Source organism: Poecile atricapillus, chromosome 12 (assembly GCF_030490865.1).
Source record: "Poecile atricapillus isolate bPoeAtr1 chromosome 12, bPoeAtr1.hap1, whole genome shotgun sequence".
In the NCBI taxonomy this organism is placed as follows: Eukaryota; Metazoa; Chordata; class Aves; order Passeriformes; family Paridae; genus Poecile; species Poecile atricapillus.
Genome location: NC_081260.1, coordinates 19,567,530 through 19,584,816, shown reverse-complemented (window position 1 = coordinate 19,584,816; position 17,287 = coordinate 19,567,530). Strand labels below are relative to the sequence as shown.

The window sequence follows — 17,287 nt, the reverse complement described above, 5'->3', positions numbered from 1 at the left end:
AAGGCAAAGTAACCCTAAAATACCTACCACTGTCCCTCACCATCTTCATGCAAGAGCTGAATTTCATCCCCGTTTTTCACCAGCAGATCCTCTGATCCTCTCCTCTTGCAGTCTGCAAGGGCTTTGTATTTTCCTGGAGACTGTGGTAGAGAGAAAAACTTAACTTTTTTAGCTGCATTTCATATCATGCAGCTGTGATTTCTGACTGCTGCAGGGAAGGTGACAGAGCCCTACCAGCTACCTTAATTAAAATTATTTCAAGAAACGGTGGCTGGGACACTTTCTCATTCCCCAAACTGAGATATGGAAATTCTGAGAGACTTGGACAAGACAGTAAGGAGAACAGGGCAGGGTGAGAACCCCCAGGCTCTGAGGTTATCCCACCTTCACCTACCAGCTGGTTCCCATCCTCCTCCTCGGTGTCTGAGCAGTTGGACAGGTACTGGTGGCCCGACCACTCCTCCAGCCCCTCGCAGATCTCCAGCGACTGGGACATTCCTGGCCAGCCTGCAAGAGAGCGTGGGGCTCATCCTGGAGCCCAGAGGCACAGGAGGGCCCCAGAGGGAGGGAAGGGGCCATACTTCTGTGGGGCTTGTTCTGGGGGGACACCAGGCCGCTGTCCAGCATCACCGGGCTGCTGCGCTCAGAGTCGTTCTCTTCGGAGCTGATGGAGGCTCTCTGCTGCTTCCTGAACAGGCACAAAAATAACAAAAAAACCTCGGCTTTACTTCACACAAACTCCCTAAGGTTTTGTTAAACAGGGTCAGAAATAATACTGGTACCTCTTACTGTAATGTTTCTGGGAAGAGAAAGGACTTAGTGCCCAGTTCTCAATCATTTTGGGAGAGGGAAGGGAGCTGCTGCAGTCTCTCCCCTGAGTTAGAGCCCTGGCTTTGCTCTGTCTCTGTCTGCAGAGGAGCTGCAGCTCAGCTGGAGCTGCTCCAGGGTGCCCCTGGCAGCCCCTGTCCCCAGCAGCACAGCCCTGCTGTCCCCTGCCCAGGGATGGCACTGGGTGCCACCCCAGGATGGCACTCACCTGCCACCCCAGGCTGGCACTCACCTGCCACCCCAGGATGGCACTGGGTGTCACCCCAGGCTGGCACTCACCTGCCACCCCAGGCTGGCACCCACCTGCCACCCCAGGCTGGCACCCACCTGCCACCCCAGGCTGGCACTCACCTGTCACCCCAGGCTGGCACTCACCTGCCACCCCAGGCTGGCACTCACCTGCCACCCCAGGCTGGCACTCACCTGCCACCCCAGGCTGGCACCCACCTGTCACCCCAGGCTGGCACTGGGTGCCACCCCAGGCTGGCACTCACCTGTCACCCCAGGCTGGCACTCACCTGTCACCCAGCTGCGAGGACAGTGGCAGCTCCGAGCACGAGCCAGGCTGCTGCTTCTCCACTGCTGCCAGGGCAAGCACAGACAAAACACAGCTCTTTAATAGCAGCTCTCACCCTTGAAGCATTACCTCGAAAATGAGCCCTTTTGTACAGCCCTACTGATTTCTGTTCAGAGAAAAACACACCTGTGGACTCCTGCAAAGGACAGGCTTGGTTATGATTAAAGAGGAATGTCAGCACAAATCCAACACTGAGCATGCTACCCAGGACCACAATATGCTTAAAATTAGGCATCTGTTATGTGTCTTGTTGAATTAAACCTATGATAACCAATGTGAAATAATCCCCAAGGTAATGACAACCAGAAAAATGTACTTCTGTGATCTATTTTCACATGAGCACCCAGTTTTTACTGCTCCAAGTTATGTTATTTCCCTGCAATGTAAGGCCTCACTCCAGAGTTTTGCTACCAGGTTCCTAAAAATCAATTCTCCAGTGAGAATTAGTGGACTTGAGGATCAGCAGTGTGACAATAGGAAAGCTTCTGCTTCAGAGTCAGTCACAGGAAAATTGATCAAATGTACCTTTTATAAGCTCTTGCTGCTTGAACAAAATTTTTCTTATTTCATTCAACCATGCCATTTTCAGATCTACTGTTTGGGCCTGGAAGAAGAGAAAATTGTCTGAATTTTGAATTAAGAGTCATCCATTATAATGTAGGAATAAAATCTTACTTTTCTATGCTGTAATTATCTGAAATCCTCTTTTTTTCCCAAAGCTACTACTAAATTTTAAACAGTCTTGATCTTTTAAAATTGATGATTCCCACCACATCCAGGCAAGGCAGAGTGGAAATTGTAGAGCTATCACTACAACCATAAAGATGAGTGAGACATTTTCTGAGGATGTGCAAATCTCCAGATTTCTGAAGCTACAAACCTGCACCACATAAACCTCTTCTCGCCCGCTGTACCAGATCTCAAACTTCCGATGATCTCCTTTCACATTCTCAGTTATTCCAACTGCATTCATCTGCAAATCCAAACAAAAAATTAAACAGAACACAAAGCTCCCTCTTCCCCAGGAATCCAGAATTTTGACAGCAAGTTAAACCTGTTTTCACTGACTTTAACATGTTTCAACAATTTTAATTTAAGTAGCAACTGAAAGTCATTATCTGTCTCATCCCTCCTGACTTTCTATCAGCTGCATTTTGGATAAGCTTTCCAAAACAAATCAATGGACCTTTGGGAAGTTTTCATTTGGGAATCAGTGGAACTAACTGAAGCATCATCTCAGCTGCCTCTTTCAGCACAGAATTTCTCAGATTTGGCACATGAGGATTTATTTATAAATACATGACACCTTATTTGCCCACATACATTATTTCTGCCATATTATTCTTTACTCACTAAATTCTTTGTTTCCCTTTGCCAGTGATCTTTCAAACCCATTTGTGAAGCCCTTCGCTCCTTCTAAGGGAATTTGAGTTCAATGCCTTTTGGCCCCTGACCATCCCTGCAGTGGTGACAGCACCCTAGGAAGAATGAGCCCTTCTTTCCAAAGAAAGGGTTAATTTTTGGGGTACAGCCTGAGCTGGCCCAAGCCTGGCCTCCAGGACCTGCAGGCTTGAAGCTGAATTGTGCTTTACTCATTACCAGCCACTACTTTTGATAGTTTGGATGAAAACACCAAAGGCCCAAATCCTTCAGGATCTGCACAATGTGACCCACCTGAACCAAGCTCAAACCATGATTAGAGACAAGAAACCTTCAGCAACAGGAGACCCCTGACCTCCCTCCTGTGAGGCCATGAAAACTGCTGTGATACCTGATACCCCATGAACCATCCTCTCCCTTAAAGCAGGGATTGCTGGCAATTACTCACTGATTAAAGGATGGTCAAAAATAGCTCAGGTATCTCACTTGCATGTTCTGGAACAGATGTAATAATAAAGGTATCATCTATCATAAATTATTCACGCAGACTGGATTAGACAAATCCACTACAAACACAAACAAAACCTTAGAAATAACATCTGCTCAACACTGCTGTTCCTCCTTGATAATGTGTGTGTGCCCAGAGCTTTTGTTCTGAAAGACTTTGATGATTTACAGAGTAGGTACCATGGACAAATGTTCTGTTCCAACTGCTTCACGTGCTGGTGCCCCTTTGCAGGGACATGAACAGCCTCAGGGACAGCAACCAAGCTGATCTTGACATCATAGAAACATTTAGGCTGGAAAAGACCTGAGACCAACCATTCCCTCAGCCCTGCTGAGGCCACCACAAACCCCTGTCCCCAAGTGCCACATCCAAGTGCCTTTAAATCCCTCCAGGGATGGGGGACCCCCTGCCCTGGGCAGCTGTGCCAGTGCCTGGCCACACCTCATAGCCAGGGAAACCCCCCTGGGAAAACTTGAGGCCATTTCCCCTTCAGAAAGCTGGATGAGGCTCTGCTTTAATTTTATAAAAACTTAAAATTGATGAAAGCTCTTGGAAGAGCAGCCTAGAGAGCACCTCATCCCAGCACTGCAATTCCCAGCTCTGTGCCTCTTGTTCACCTTGGCAATTTATAGAGGCTCCCACAAAACTGCCCAGGCTTCAAGATATTAGAAATTGTAGATGATCTACGAAGGTGATGCAAAGAACAAGTGCCAGGAAGAGACAGATTTAAGGTTTGTTCATTCAGGTCAGTGGATTTTAAAATTCCATTTCCTCTCCCTGCCCAGGATTTACTGTCAGCTGCTGGATCACTGCAGTGCAGCCCAAGCTGGGTTAGTGCAAAGCTCTGGGATGGTGCTGACCTGCACCAGCTTCCACCTGGCACCAGGCAGATCTCCCTGGCATCCTCTGGGTCACTGACTCACCTGAAGAGGTGTTTACCACTGCTCCTTTCACTCAGGATGCAGAACATCATCCTGAGGGTTTCTTTTGTTTGTTTTATGGATGATCCATTACACAGCATCTACCCAACAACTCATTTCAATCCTGAATCCCCAAAATACATTGCTGCAAAGAAAAACAATTTCCTGATATTTAGGGACGTGGTGTAGTGGTGGATTTGACAGTGCTGGTTTAACAGTTGGACTCAGTGATCTCAGAGGTCTTTTCCACTATCAGTGTCTGTGATTACAAATCAAATAAATGTCAAGCTCCAGAAAGAGGGTTTTGCCCTCAGTACAGCAATTCTCAAAACATACGAGAGCAGATGTAATCCTGTCACATCCACGGATTCTCTAAGTCCACCCTCTGTGTCAAACCAAACAATTGGAAAATGAGTCCTCTCGAGGCAGAGGAAACCTGTGGACACATTGTCTGGACTCCTGAGCCTGGGATTTTCTCCCCTGAGCTGCACTTCCCCCTGGCACCTCTTCAGTCCTTTCAAAAGCATTCATGGTAAAACAAGCCCTGCAGGGGAAACAAGCTCTCCAGAAAGACAATGATGCTTCTTGGGGAAAACACTGGGTACCAAAGCATATGGCCTGAGACTTGCTTTTATTACATCATTTGTAACATGCACCAGAGCTGAACAGACTTCTCTGCTGTTGCTCTGTTTTCTGACAACTTAAATCCCTCCCCAGACCCCACTGAGAGCAGGGACCTGCAGCAGGGATCTGCTCTGCCTGCAGCTTCTCAGTGCTCCCAATCTAAAATATACCCCTATGGGCTTCCATTTTTCAAGAAGAAGAAGGCAGAGCACTGAGGAGAAAATGCTGATATTAGAACTGCTGATCACATGCAGTGTGCCAGGTGGCCTCTTTTAGAGCAGCACTTTGGGAATTTTATTGATAATAGTATTTCTAGGGTTGGGACAGTTGTTTACATCCCTCACATTTTGCCATAGGCTACCCCTGTCATCTGATAATTGTCCTTTCAGCTGCAGTTGGAGCCTGCCAAAGCAGAAGGGAATGGGGAGGAAGAGGAGTTAACCCTGCATCCTCCTGGGGTGGAGAACAGGGCTCAGGAGAACAGAGCCTGCCCTGGGCCAGGAGGAGCCCCCTGCTCTCCCAGGTGGGCTGGGGAGGACACAATGCCCTTCCACAGCCTCAGGCACTCCTGGAACACGGACTGGAGCAGGAGACCAGCACATCTGTACCCCTGGCACTGCCCCAGCTCCATCTCCCTGGCACTGCCCCAGCTCCATCTCCCTGGCACTGCCCCAGCTCCATCTCCCTGGCACTGCCCCAGCTCCATCTCCCTGGCACTGCCCCAGCCCTGACCCCCAGTCCAGGGGCTCTCCCAGCTGCTGTCTCAGCTCTGGGGGTGCTCAGAGTTCACTCAACCAACAGCTTTCCATGGATATGTTCAGAGTTCACCCAACCAACAGCCTTCCATGGATATGGTCAGAATTCACCCAACCAACAGCCTTCCATGGATATGGTCAGAATTCACCCACCCAACAGCCTTCCATGGATATGTTCAGAGTTCACCCACCCAACAGCCTTCCATGGACATGGCACATCCCTGTGAGGCATCACAGCCCTCAGCAGCAGCAGCAGACAGGACACTGTGTCAGAGAAGAAATCCCCCCTGGCTCTGCAGTTCCTGCTCTGCAATGTACATGGCTGTGTAAAACATCCTTACTTTCATAAATAAAAATATAAACTCCTTACTTTCAGGAAGTGCTTAAAGCTGTAAGATGAGGTTTTGTCATATCCATCTCCGTGCTCCTCTCGCTTCTTGCAGAAGACCAAAGCTTTCTCATACAGAAACAGGTGCCTCTGCATGGGCTTGAACCTGGCCAGATCCTTCATTTTTGTTGGCCCTTTTCGGTGTCCTGTCCAAACACTGAAAGATCCCTGCATCAATACCTTCCCCAGTTCGCTCAGGTCACCCTGGGGACAGCGTGACAAACAAAAAAGGAAGAAAGAGACGTCAATTGAGACGTAAGAGGACTCTGCAAACAATGATGGGACACAGGGGACTCTGTTCCAAGGCACGTCCCTCTAAGAATAGGTCTTCCCAGAAGGATCAGAGGATCTTTTGGGAGGGGTGACCTGGTGCCAGGGGGGGCCATGCACAGGTCTCATGCAGGGCTGCAGAGAGTCTAGAAAGTCAGAAACTGGAAGAACTAAAAAGAGCAGAAAACCATCCAGCTCCTATGGAAGAGCACTTTGAGAGCTCTGGGCCAGGGAAGTGAGATCTGAGCCTGAACTGAGTCTCAGAAGATGGAATTCTCCAGGAGGCCAGGCCTGGGACCAGCAGCTTCCCTGAAAGCCAAGGAAAGACAACCACCGCAATGGGAAAGGCTCAGAATCAGCCTCAGAGTCACTTGCTAAGCACAGAATGGGAAATGCTATGAAAACACCCCAGGTGAGTTATTAACTCACTGGAAAAATACTGCAGAAAACCACAAGGTGGCAAGTGTGGGCACCGTGTGGCTCTGGATATTCCCAAAGCCCTGGAATCAGAGGGAAGATTGTCACCTGTGAGGGCTCCCCGAGCCCACTCCCTTGGAAGCTGTTCTGGAACTCAGCTCACACATTCTGGGCACCCTCCATTCCCAGAACACCTCCCAGCCTCGTGCAAGGGCTCTCATTGCTCAGAGCTACTCACATCGTATCCTGTGATTGAAATCTGATGCATGGAGTCATTGACTGACTTCAGCAAATCCAGCATCGCAACCAGAGCTTCTTGAAGTTCCTGAACTCCATCACAGCTCGTGCTGTACTTTAGCAGCTCCTGAAAATAGAAAGAGGAGAGCACGTGTTTGCACTTGAACAAAGCAGATTTTTCCACCTTGCCTGAAGTTTCCAGTGCCCAGAAGTGACCTACACCGAGTTTCTTTTTTCATGTCACTGAAAAAGGGAAAAGGAATAAAGGTTCCCTCTAAAGAACAGTCAGTACAAGGCATGGAACAGGTCAAGGAGGGATGGCCTGTTTTTAATGTGTTTCCTTAAGGTGGTGTCAGCATAGAGCAGCATCACATTCTTCTGATTCTCTGTCTTGTGTTTTCCTGCCTGGTAAGATAAGATATGGCAAATAAGGCTGGGGTTTTTCATCAGCTGCCAATATGCCCTCAAATGAGCTTGCAGCAGATACCTGTCTTCAGACTGGCAGACACAAGGAACAGAATTTATAACATCCAGAGCCTTCAAGTCAGCAAATGGAAGACAGAATTTTACCACTGAGATAAAATTAGTTTCATTTCAAATCTCCTGTGCCCACCTACAGCTGCATGAGTACTCATTCACGAGGCTAGAAGGTACCACCCAAGTGTTATTCCTGCCTTCCAAAGTGAGAATAACAGCGCTGCCCTGCCTCAGACAGGGGACACAAGAATAAATGCATTAAAGATTACAGGTGCTATCAACACCTGAGGAGAAGAAGAGATGCAACAATATATTTCATTCATCCGATTCCCATGATCAACTTCAGCTCGGTTTTCTTACAAATGCTTCTGTAATTTTGTATCTCTGAACAGATTCAAACAGTCTGTCCTTAAAAAATAGCCTGTTAAAAGCACTTGTTCCTTTTTCAGATATGTGAACATTCATATTCACTGAAATTCGCTTCAGGAGAGGCCGAGATAAGCAATAAGTCATCCAAAGCTTAGTGCTGATTTACAGGTAACCTTTAATTGAAAAATAAAACAAATCTAATCTATCTGCTGATGCCCTTTGAAAGCAGAACATGAAATACCTTCAGAAGTAACTGGTATTTTGTCAGGCGCTGCACTGGTTTGAGCAGATAGGAATCCAGCCCCAGTTTGTGTTCTAATTTTCTTTGGCATTCCTGGAACACAGAATTCAGAGCAAGTTTTGCACCATCTGTAGTTATTCCAACAGCACCACCGTGGGGTTTGAGGACTTCAAAGATTTCATGTCCAAGTGTTGAATGGTACCTACAACTAAAGAAATATTACAACAACCTGCAGAGTAACACGAGTGGATCTGCACTCCTGGGGTACCAGAACCTCCAGCATCCCTTTTTGTGAGAATTTAGGGTGCTTTTTTCACACAACACCAACCAAAATGCAGGAGAGCTGTGGCTCCTCGAGGAGGGGATCTAGGACAAGCCCCAGGGTGGGAAGCAGCAGCTGACCTGGAAGAAGGCGCTCTCGGAGCACTGCCTCCACAGGGACTCGGAGCGGGGCTTGTTCTGGCAGTACTTCTCATACATCTGGAAATCCTCCCTCTGCAAGGCAAGCCAAGAGCCAAGTCACCCCAGGGACCCAACCCTGCTGGGCAGCAAGTGAGGCCAGCACCAGAGGATGTGTGCCCTCAGCTCTGCTGCCAGCTTTAATGGCCAGCACCAGAGGATGTGTGCTCTCAGCTCTGCTGCCAGCCTCAATGGCCAGCACCAGAGCATGTGTGCTCTCAGCTCTGCTGCCAGCTTCAGTGGCCAGCACCAGAGCATGTGTGCTCTCAGCTCTGCTGCCAGCCTCAATGGCCAGCACCAGAGCATGTGTGCTCTCAGCTCTGCTGCCAGCTTCAATGGCCAGCACCAGAGCATGTGTGCTCTCAGCTCTGCTGCCAGCTTTAATGGCCAGCACCAGAGCATGTGTGCTCTCAGCTCTGCTGCCAGCTTCAATGGCCAGCACCAGAGCATGTGTGCTCTCAGCTCTGCTGCCAGCTTTAATGGCCAGCACCAGAGGATGTGTGCCCTCAGCTCTGCTGCCAGCTTCAATGGCCAGCAGTGAGTGAGTGTGGCTGAGGAAAGCAGAGCTGGGGATCACAGCCGGCCCCACAGCGCCTGCTCTGCCCCATCTCTGCTGGCCCTGAGGGGCAGGAGCCCCTCACTCAACCAACATCAGCGAGGTGCTGCAGAGTGCCACACACCAGGAGAAACAGCGGCCTTCACTCTGCTTCCTACGTGAAAATGATTCACCCACCCTGTCTAGGAAACAACATCCCACTCTCTCGGGTGCTCCCAGGCAGTTTTCCAAACTGTGCAGGAAGATTCTGCAAGAGATGGGAGAAGGGACAGAAAGGCAGCAGTGAGCAAGGTGAGGTTGGGGAATTCCAGCATTCCAGGATCAGTGTGATAAAAGGGGAACACAGCAGCACCATACTTGTTGTGGAAGTCATAGATCTCGGGCATGTTTCCGAAGAGCACGTCCTTCCTGCTCCTCAGCACGGGGGGCAGGAGCATCAGCATGGCAGGATTATCCATCTCAGCTCTGTAGCCCTGCCAGATGAAAAAGGGCTCATCACTCAGCTGCCATCCCCTCAAAGGCAGGTGAAAAGGGGACATGAACACATTTTCAATATGATCTCTTTGTTTCCAAGTGCAACATCCCTTTTACTCCCTGTTTTTTGGTCTCTAAATCCCTGTCTTTCAGTCCCTGGGCACACGGGGCTGTGGTCCAGAAGGGAATGGTGTGGGACAGCTCCTGTGGGGCTGGCAGCACTGCAGAGATGCTCCCAATTCTCCAAAGGCTGCAGGAGAGGAGGCACAGGAGTGCTTGTGTGGGTCATGGCAGTGTGTGTGTGCAGCCCCACACAGCCTCACCAGAACCAGAGCCAGAGCTGAGCTACAAACCAGACACAGCTGGAGATCAAATCAAAAGTCAATGGGCTTTCTGCCCTTGCACAAGGCATGCTGAGCACTGGGGTCTTGCTCAATGCTTCAGAATTCTGGATTCTGTGGCTCCACTTGCCCCTTGAAATCACTTCCAGGCTCCCAGACTGGGGAGGAGATGGAAGGGACAACACTGAAATACGAATTGTTGGGTGGAACTAGGGAAGAGTGTAAAGCTCCCCAGGGTAACAGCCCATCAGTGCAGCAGGTATGGCAGATCTCCTCACTGCAGAGCTCAGCAGTGCAGAGAGCCCCCAGGAATGGCATCAGCCACAGCTCAGGCTGGCCCTGCTGCTCTCCAAGGACTGAGGCCCTTCTCCATCAGCAGAAAATGTGTTCAGTATGTACAGCACATCTCCTCTGCCTTCCCAAACTAATCTCTCACACTCCCTGTGCTTGGAATCAATATTCCTTGTATTAAGCAGGCATTTTGTAGTTGATTAAGGATGCAATAGATGATAAGTATCTGGACAATTAGTCATTTTTATTTAAGGCCAGCAAGCAGGCTCCCCTCTTTAAAGGAAATACAATTTCCAGAATACTGAAGTCTATCTGTCCATTTTTCTCTATCTAGACTCGATGTGCACAGCCATAAATCTGTGTACCTGCCAACTGCTTCATCACAGAGAGTGGTTTAACAAAAAACCCAATCAGTGCAGGGAAATTATGTGTAACTACCTGCAGTGCATCAGATTTATATCCTGCTTGCTCCTGGGTGAGAGAAATGTGACAGGGGGGAGCTATTTAACAGCCAACTTGTTTTGGCCATCAGCAAGAGTTATTTTGGAGTAAAGTAGTAATAAAGTGTAAATGACAGTATGAGAAATCATTATCTGCTTTCTAAAGTAATGTGCTTCATACAGTCACGAACTTCATAGTATTGAGACAGAATTCTCCCAAGGATAGAGCACAAGCTGTTTCCTTTTGTTTCCTAAAGGTAAAGGAAATTAGAGAACTGTAAAAAGAAACAGCTTTTTGTATCTTTTACAGGCCCTGCTAAGGCTAATTACCAATGCTTTTGTGTACAAACAGAAGGATTCTCCTTTGTTGTCGATGAAAAGCTCATCCTGACACCTCCTGCAGATGTTTCCAACAAAGAAAACCTAAAGAGCAAACTGGAGCATTTCTGACTAGATTGGGACCTGGCAGTCTGGTGGAAGGCTGCCCTGTCACACCTTTGCTCAGTCTGACAGTGGCAGGGGCCCTTTTGTAGTCACAAATTCACAGGGAACTGTAGCGAGCAACCTGGAGAAGTCACTCACCGTCAAAACAGTGAAGAGTTCCTCCACATACACTCTCTCTGTTTCTATGAGCTCATTTATGACATGACTAAAATGAAAAAATAGAAGTGTATTATTTTCAGGTCAATAAAAAGCCCCACAGGTGATCAGTGCAGGCCAAGGAGCCCAAAGCATGTGTGATATCATCAATAACCCAGAGGTAAAAGCACAAGAGACCACACCTGGGACAGGCTGGAGGAGCACAGGGATGGGGCAGGGACTGGCCAGAAATGAACAGCAGTTTAGGTCATGCAGATGGGGTGAGTGCTCACCCTTTCAGTATATCTAAGCTGTCATCACTGTCTGAAATGAAATACTGCAAGGAATTCCGCTTCTCCTGGTAGTCGTGCATGACTTCGATCTGGAAGAGAAAGGGAAGAGCTGCAGGAAGGGCCCTGCAGGGGCAGGAGGAGCCCAGCCCCTGGGGCCAGCCAGGAAACTCCTGGGGGAAGGATGAAATGGGCTTCCCTACAACAACCCTGGGGCAGCAAACCTTCACAGGGAAAAACACAGAATGGGGAGCCAAATCTTCCCAGAAATTACTCTGCTACATAAAATCTGAAACCACTGGCAACATAATTCATTAGTGAAGAGGCCAGAGAAGAGTTTCCACAGGGGAAATATTCAAGGATGGGGATATTTCCTAATGCACACCTCTGTTATGTAAGAAATAAGCTCAGGGAATAACACACAGGAAATTGGTATCTGGATATTGGAAAATCAATCAAGATAGAGCTCAGGTGTTGGATTAATCCAACTAAACCAGATGGATAGAAGAGGGTTTGGGTTTGCTTGATGTTTTTAAGAGGAAAAAGAAAATAAAGAGACCATCTCCAAATCCAAATTTTAAAGTATCTTCAGTTTTTCTGTGTATAAAGCTGACTCAAATTTCATTAATAACTTTTACCTTGCGAGAACTTGGAGTTTTTCTTGAAGTTTTCTTCCCAGGGAGAGAGAGATCAAATGAAAATTTCAAACTGGAATTAAAATCTACACCTTGGGTAGAAAAAAGCAGAGTTACAAAATGTACATCTAGAGTGAAGGAGATTCTTCAGACAGAAACTAATAAATCAGGAAGAAAAATGGGATACACTTAAAGAATAAATAATTAGTTAGCTCGTACTAATAGCAGCTGCCAAAATAAAGGGTGTTTATCCCAAACAATAGTGATTCCACACAGCACATCTGATGGTCATAAAGGCCATAAAGTACAAATATTTAGAAAAAACAAAATGTCCACTAAGGGAACACAGTAACCAAAACCTAACAAAGTCTCTGAAGCCCGAGCATAGGATAACAGCAAAAACAATAAAAGCAAATAAACTACAAAAAAGAACATCCCCTACTAGGCCACTGTTTTAAGGTCCTTTTATGAACATAGGGCAAGATGCTCAGCTGTAATAAACTCTTTCTTCATCTTGCACAAATTTATTGATATTGTCAGTAAATAATTACAAGCTGTAATTGAGCTACAGAGGTAACTGGAAGCTCAAAAATAAAGCATCAATCTCTCCAATGAGTTGTATGACATCACTGAAATACTCTGTGAGAAGAATGTGGACATGAATGTGGACATGCTGGAGAGAGTCCAGAGAAGCCAAGGGGATGCTCTGAGGACAAACTGGTGTGGAGAGCACATCTGCAGCTGGGGCAGCTGTGAGAGCTGCAGTGAGCATGGCCTGGCTGCTGCAGGGTAATCAGAGAGCTCTGATGTTCCTGGATGCTGCAGACAGACCAGAGGTGTGGGTCCATCACACATGGGAAGACCCAAAAGAGATGAGGACTCACACCAGGGGTTCTGCTGAGGGGCTGGAGCTGGATGGGAGATGGGCACCAGCTTCTCCTGCAAGAGTGACTCTGCTCCAGCACCTGGGCTCTGCCACAGCCTGCAGTGCCACTTCTGCACATCTCACACCTGAGGGCTCAGGGAGGGAGAGATTTACCCTTTCCCCTGCTCCCCACCCCCAAAAAATGGTTTAAAAATTAGACCCACATTTCTCAGACAGGCTTCAAATCCAGGGCAAAGATCAAAGGAAGCATCTGTTCTCAGACAGAGACAGAAGGGGGGGAAAGGGGCATAGAAATATAAGAAAGGAAGGAATAGAGGACGAAAGTGATGTGCTCAGAGTTGGTTTGGTTTCAAGCCACACCATAAAACCCATCCATCTCAAAGCACTCCCAGCAGAGCTCAGCGTGTGCCTTTGACACTGCCCATCACACCAGCAGGCCTGCAGCAGTTTGATGTTTGGTATCAAACAGACTTTATTAAAAAGCTCTCTTGTCATGATCTAGCCAAAGAGGAGCCTTTTGTCTTTCCCACACTTGATCATTACTTTCAGGCAGAGGATTAATGGAGGATGCCTGTGCTTTGCAGGTGACCGAGTGCCTCTGCTAGAAAAACCTGCATGCCATAAAGGCATGAAATAATTCCAGCTGAGTGATGATGATCTCACAACATCCCACAGAGGTGGCCACCCATTTACCCTACTCTTTCAGTCAATGATTTGCCTTTAACCCTTTCCTCTTTCTAGGAAGCTGGAAAAGCTGTGCTAGGTAAAACAGGCAGTGCTCTACTTTGAAGACTCAGAGCTTTTACTGATTGAGGAAAGGGCTTCAGAAGGTAATGTGCTTTAGAGAGGGTGGCAGCAGCCTGGGAAGAGGAAATCTGGGATTTATTTACTGGACTGGACCTGCATCTGGAGTAGTTTCATTTCCCTCATTGCATCCAGCTTCATTCCCACCCCTCCACTTGGCAATTTCCATTTCTCATTCCCTGAACTGAAGCTGCTTTTGCTGCTGTATGACACCTGCTACAACTTACCATAACCAATATTTGTTAATTCATCATAAAAGCCCTGTGTTAAAACACAAAGGTTTAATTGCATTTATGTAGTCAGATCACTGAATTTAATATTCTGACATAATTTAGAAAGTCCCTGGTTGGAAATACATGGATGCTACTTTGGAATCTCTTTTAATTCTGTCTGGTACACTCAGGGCTGCCAAGGATGAAAGTTTTAATGTTAATCATTTAAAGCTAACATGGTGCCACATCCCATTACCAAAACTAAGACAGAACATTCAGTGACCTCGGTTCAATGAGAATTTGTACCTTTATGGGCATTAATTATTCCACAACTGGGATTTAGGGAAGACACCCTGAAGGAATCAAAAGGAGCTAAGCATCCAGCTCATTTCTGTTCATGAGATTTGAGCTCCTCATTTCCCCAAGCTCCTTTGCAAACATCAGTCTAACCTGATGTCAGTTCCAGCTCAAGACAGCCACAGAGAATAGGCAAGCTAATAAATTTATAAGCCCTGCCCTTTTTTCCCTGTGGTATTAACTCACCAGATTCCAGCCCAGCAGGATGCCAGTAAAGCAGAACTGGTGTGCACTACCTACAGCTCTTTTACTGAGTAGGAAGTGGAATGAATAACAAGCAACCACCTTCATCCTTCACACAGGTATGGGAACATTGACACAAACACAGGAAAGGTAATAAATCACCTGCTGTGTATTTAACACCATCCAATAACTGTATCCGCCAGCAAGGCTAAGTTAGCTCCTCAAAACCCTCTTAAACCTTACTCTTCCTGCCTCAAAGCAAAATTACCAGCAGAAAATACCCTAAGGCCACAGTACTTTACCGTGTTTAGGAGAGAATAAGGGTGACTTTGATCTGGGTGGGGTTTCTGGCCGAGGAGCCACCAGCTGGACGGGCCGCACGTGTTTGTCCAGCAGCTTCTTGAAGCAGGACTGGCGGTTCTCAAACATGCTGCGAACATTCTCCAGCTTCACCTGCACTGACTGGATCTGGCACTGCAGAGAGAGAGAGACTCACACAATCACTCTGCATTTGCACTCTGGCCCAAAGCAGAGGACTCTGAAGGTGACAGCACCGCCACACGGTCCAACCCTGCTTCTCACCTGTGTGACAGGAACTGGAGGCACTGCTTACCTTCAACTCAGATGTTAAGACTGACTCAAAATCGTAGTGTAGGGCTTGGGGATCATAGTTTAAGTAGGTTGAAGAGTTTTCAAGAAATCTTTCTATGTCCTGGAGTGCTTTCTGAGCGCCTTCCTTGGACTGGCACTTATCCATCTGCTGGTTGGCGAGCAGGTAGGCACCTTCATCACAGCACTGCAGAGCCTGGGGACAGCACAGGGGTGAGACCTCAGGGCTCCCTCCTCTGCAGCGAGGTTCTCACGAGGAACATCACTGATGGGCTCTGGATGCAGCTAAAGAGCCCTCCCAAAGGCCTCAGCACTCACTGTGCATTGATTAGAAAGCAGAAAGGCCACATTTTTCCTGTAAGGTGACTGCAGTCCTGAACAGACCCAGCTGAGCTGTTCCCACTTGTAGCTGGCTGACATCAGTGGTGTACCTGCCATGGAGGCACAGCTGACCCCAGTGACAAGCAGATGCTCATTTCTCCAGCTGGGAAAGCTGCAGTGGGCACTTTGGAGCTCACAGCAAGGCTGGCAGGTTCCCAGGCTCAGTGCAGACCTGAACTGGGGCTCATTGGCACTCACACACTGTGGTGTGCTCCAGGTTGAGAAGATGCTCCAGTCAAGAACAACAGAGCATCCCCAGTGCAGTGAGGGGAAGGGAGACATGGAGAGCAGGACCAGCTCCAGCACAGCCCCAGGCTAGACCTGGGCACCAACCAGGCCTGCAAGGAGCCCAGGAGAGGCCCCTGTCCTGCCAAGGAACTCTCTGTCCCCACAGATCAGCACAATGCTGAAGTGGAGCACACAGAGAGGAAAAATGAGCTCCCCAGTTCCCCAAAACAGGGAAATGGAACAGGGTCAACATTCACTGTTTCTCTTAATTGGCCTCAAGCACATTACAGCCCTGTGCCTTCTGGCCTAATTAGCGTGAATTTTCCTAAATGAATATTTGATGCTGATTAAGTTATCAAAAAGCATTGGAACCACATGATTCCACTTCCATGCTAGAACACAGCAGCTGTGCCTATCTACCAATCTGTCACCTTATTTTCCACTCAGCTATGTTCATTCTCAATAAATCACTGAGAAGAAAGGGCTGGAGTTTATGTGAAAGCATCACCTCTGTCACACCGGCCATGAAAAACTCCAAAGTCAATTAATACATGGGTGCAGCATGAAAGCACGACCAAGAGCAGCAGGGGAATGTGGTGTTCTGTGGAGATGCCCAGCTCTTCGTGCTGCCCTCACAGGTACCTGTTTGCTGACTCCCCAGCTAAGGGAGGGGTGTGCCACTCCTCCAGCCTCCAGCAACACCTCCCTACCATCGAATGCTGAAGAAAAGCTGCAAACTTCAGATGCTTCCAGCTAAGAAGAGGCTAACCCCATGGGGAAGCTAACCAAGCATGTCCTCAGAGCACTGTATCTCTGAGCCCCACCTGCTGAAGGCGGGTGTGAAGGTCCAAGGTCTTCTGCAGGCGCATCTGCTTCCTTTTGATGTCGTCAGCCAGGAGGTCGCAGTGGTGCCGCAGCTCGTTGCACTGCTGGCAGATCAGGTTGAGGGCGTAGTGATGGTTGGCTGCGAGCTGGTGGCCGTGCAGTATCACCACCTGAGCCTTCCCTATCAGATCCTGCAGGGAAGGGACACAACACACGGCAGTAATGCCCAGGTACCCATCTCACTCGTGGGCAGGCACTCGTGGGGATCACTGCCCTCAGGAGCAGCCAGCGTGGGGGGTTCACCCAGGGTGGAAGCACCCAGCAGCTGGGAACAAAAACCTTTGCTGTCACAAAGAGGATGGAGAAGAAAGCAGTGTTTCACCAAAGCAGTGATGCTGTGAGCAGCTGCTGGCCATGCAGCACTGCCCCTCCAGGAGCTACACCCCAAATAAACCACAGCTGATGCCCAGCTCAGGCCCACTCTGCTCCCAAGCACCAAAGGGAACTGCAGGAGTTAAGGGGTATCTTATGCCAAGAACACCAGATCTGTTCTGCACACCTCACTCAGTGCAAGGGTTCTGGTTTCTCCAGGGCTGCATTTCCACTGGGAAGGCTTTCCAGCTGAACCCTGCCTGCCTCATTGATCCTCCTCCCTCTTCCATAAACACTTCTTCCAAATGGCCAGCAAGCCTCAGACCTTTCTCTAGAACTCTTCTCTCCAGTGCCCAGATCCCTCAGGATTTCTC

The 17,287-nt window shown here is 48.3% G+C and overlaps 1 protein-coding gene across 8 annotated transcripts in view; it reads right to left on the bottom strand.

The window, feature by feature from the left end:
• Window positions 1–17,287, bottom strand: part of MCF2 (MCF.2 cell line derived transforming sequence) — a 63,155-nt gene that overhangs the window by 8,348 nt on the left and 37,520 nt on the right. For 2 of the 8 annotated variants that reach the window (XR_009278533.1, XM_058847795.1), the window contains exons 11-28: window positions 16,541–16,732; window positions 15,112–15,303; window positions 14,801–14,972; window positions 12,060–12,148; window positions 11,425–11,513; window positions 11,135–11,201; window positions 9,364–9,479; window positions 9,184–9,253; window positions 8,394–8,486; window positions 7,992–8,084; window positions 6,906–7,031; window positions 5,963–6,184; window positions 2,286–2,378; window positions 1,931–2,009; window positions 1,347–1,410; window positions 582–688; window positions 395–507; window positions 28–140 (exon numbers count right to left, since the gene is read on the bottom strand). Coding sequence is in view for 7 of the 8 variants with exons in the window: in XM_058847795.1 (XP_058703778.1) it covers window positions 28–140; window positions 395–507; window positions 582–688; window positions 1,347–1,410; window positions 1,931–2,009; window positions 2,286–2,378; window positions 5,963–6,184; window positions 6,906–7,031; window positions 7,992–8,084; window positions 8,394–8,486; window positions 9,184–9,253; window positions 9,364–9,479; window positions 11,135–11,201; window positions 11,425–11,513; window positions 12,060–12,148; window positions 14,801–14,972; window positions 15,112–15,303; window positions 16,541–16,732 (2,090 nt within the window). In the remaining variant the exon portion in view is untranslated. Of the gene's footprint in view, window positions 1–27; window positions 141–394; window positions 508–581; window positions 1,276–1,322; window positions 1,411–1,930; window positions 2,010–2,285; window positions 2,379–5,962; window positions 6,185–6,905; window positions 7,032–7,991; window positions 8,085–8,393; window positions 8,487–9,183; window positions 9,254–9,363; window positions 9,480–11,134; window positions 11,202–11,424; window positions 11,514–12,059; window positions 12,149–14,800; window positions 14,973–15,111; window positions 15,304–16,540; window positions 16,733–17,287 lie in introns of those variants that run through there. The other 6 variants (XM_058847794.1, XM_058847796.1, XM_058847800.1 and 3 more) reach the window with 5 other exon arrangements.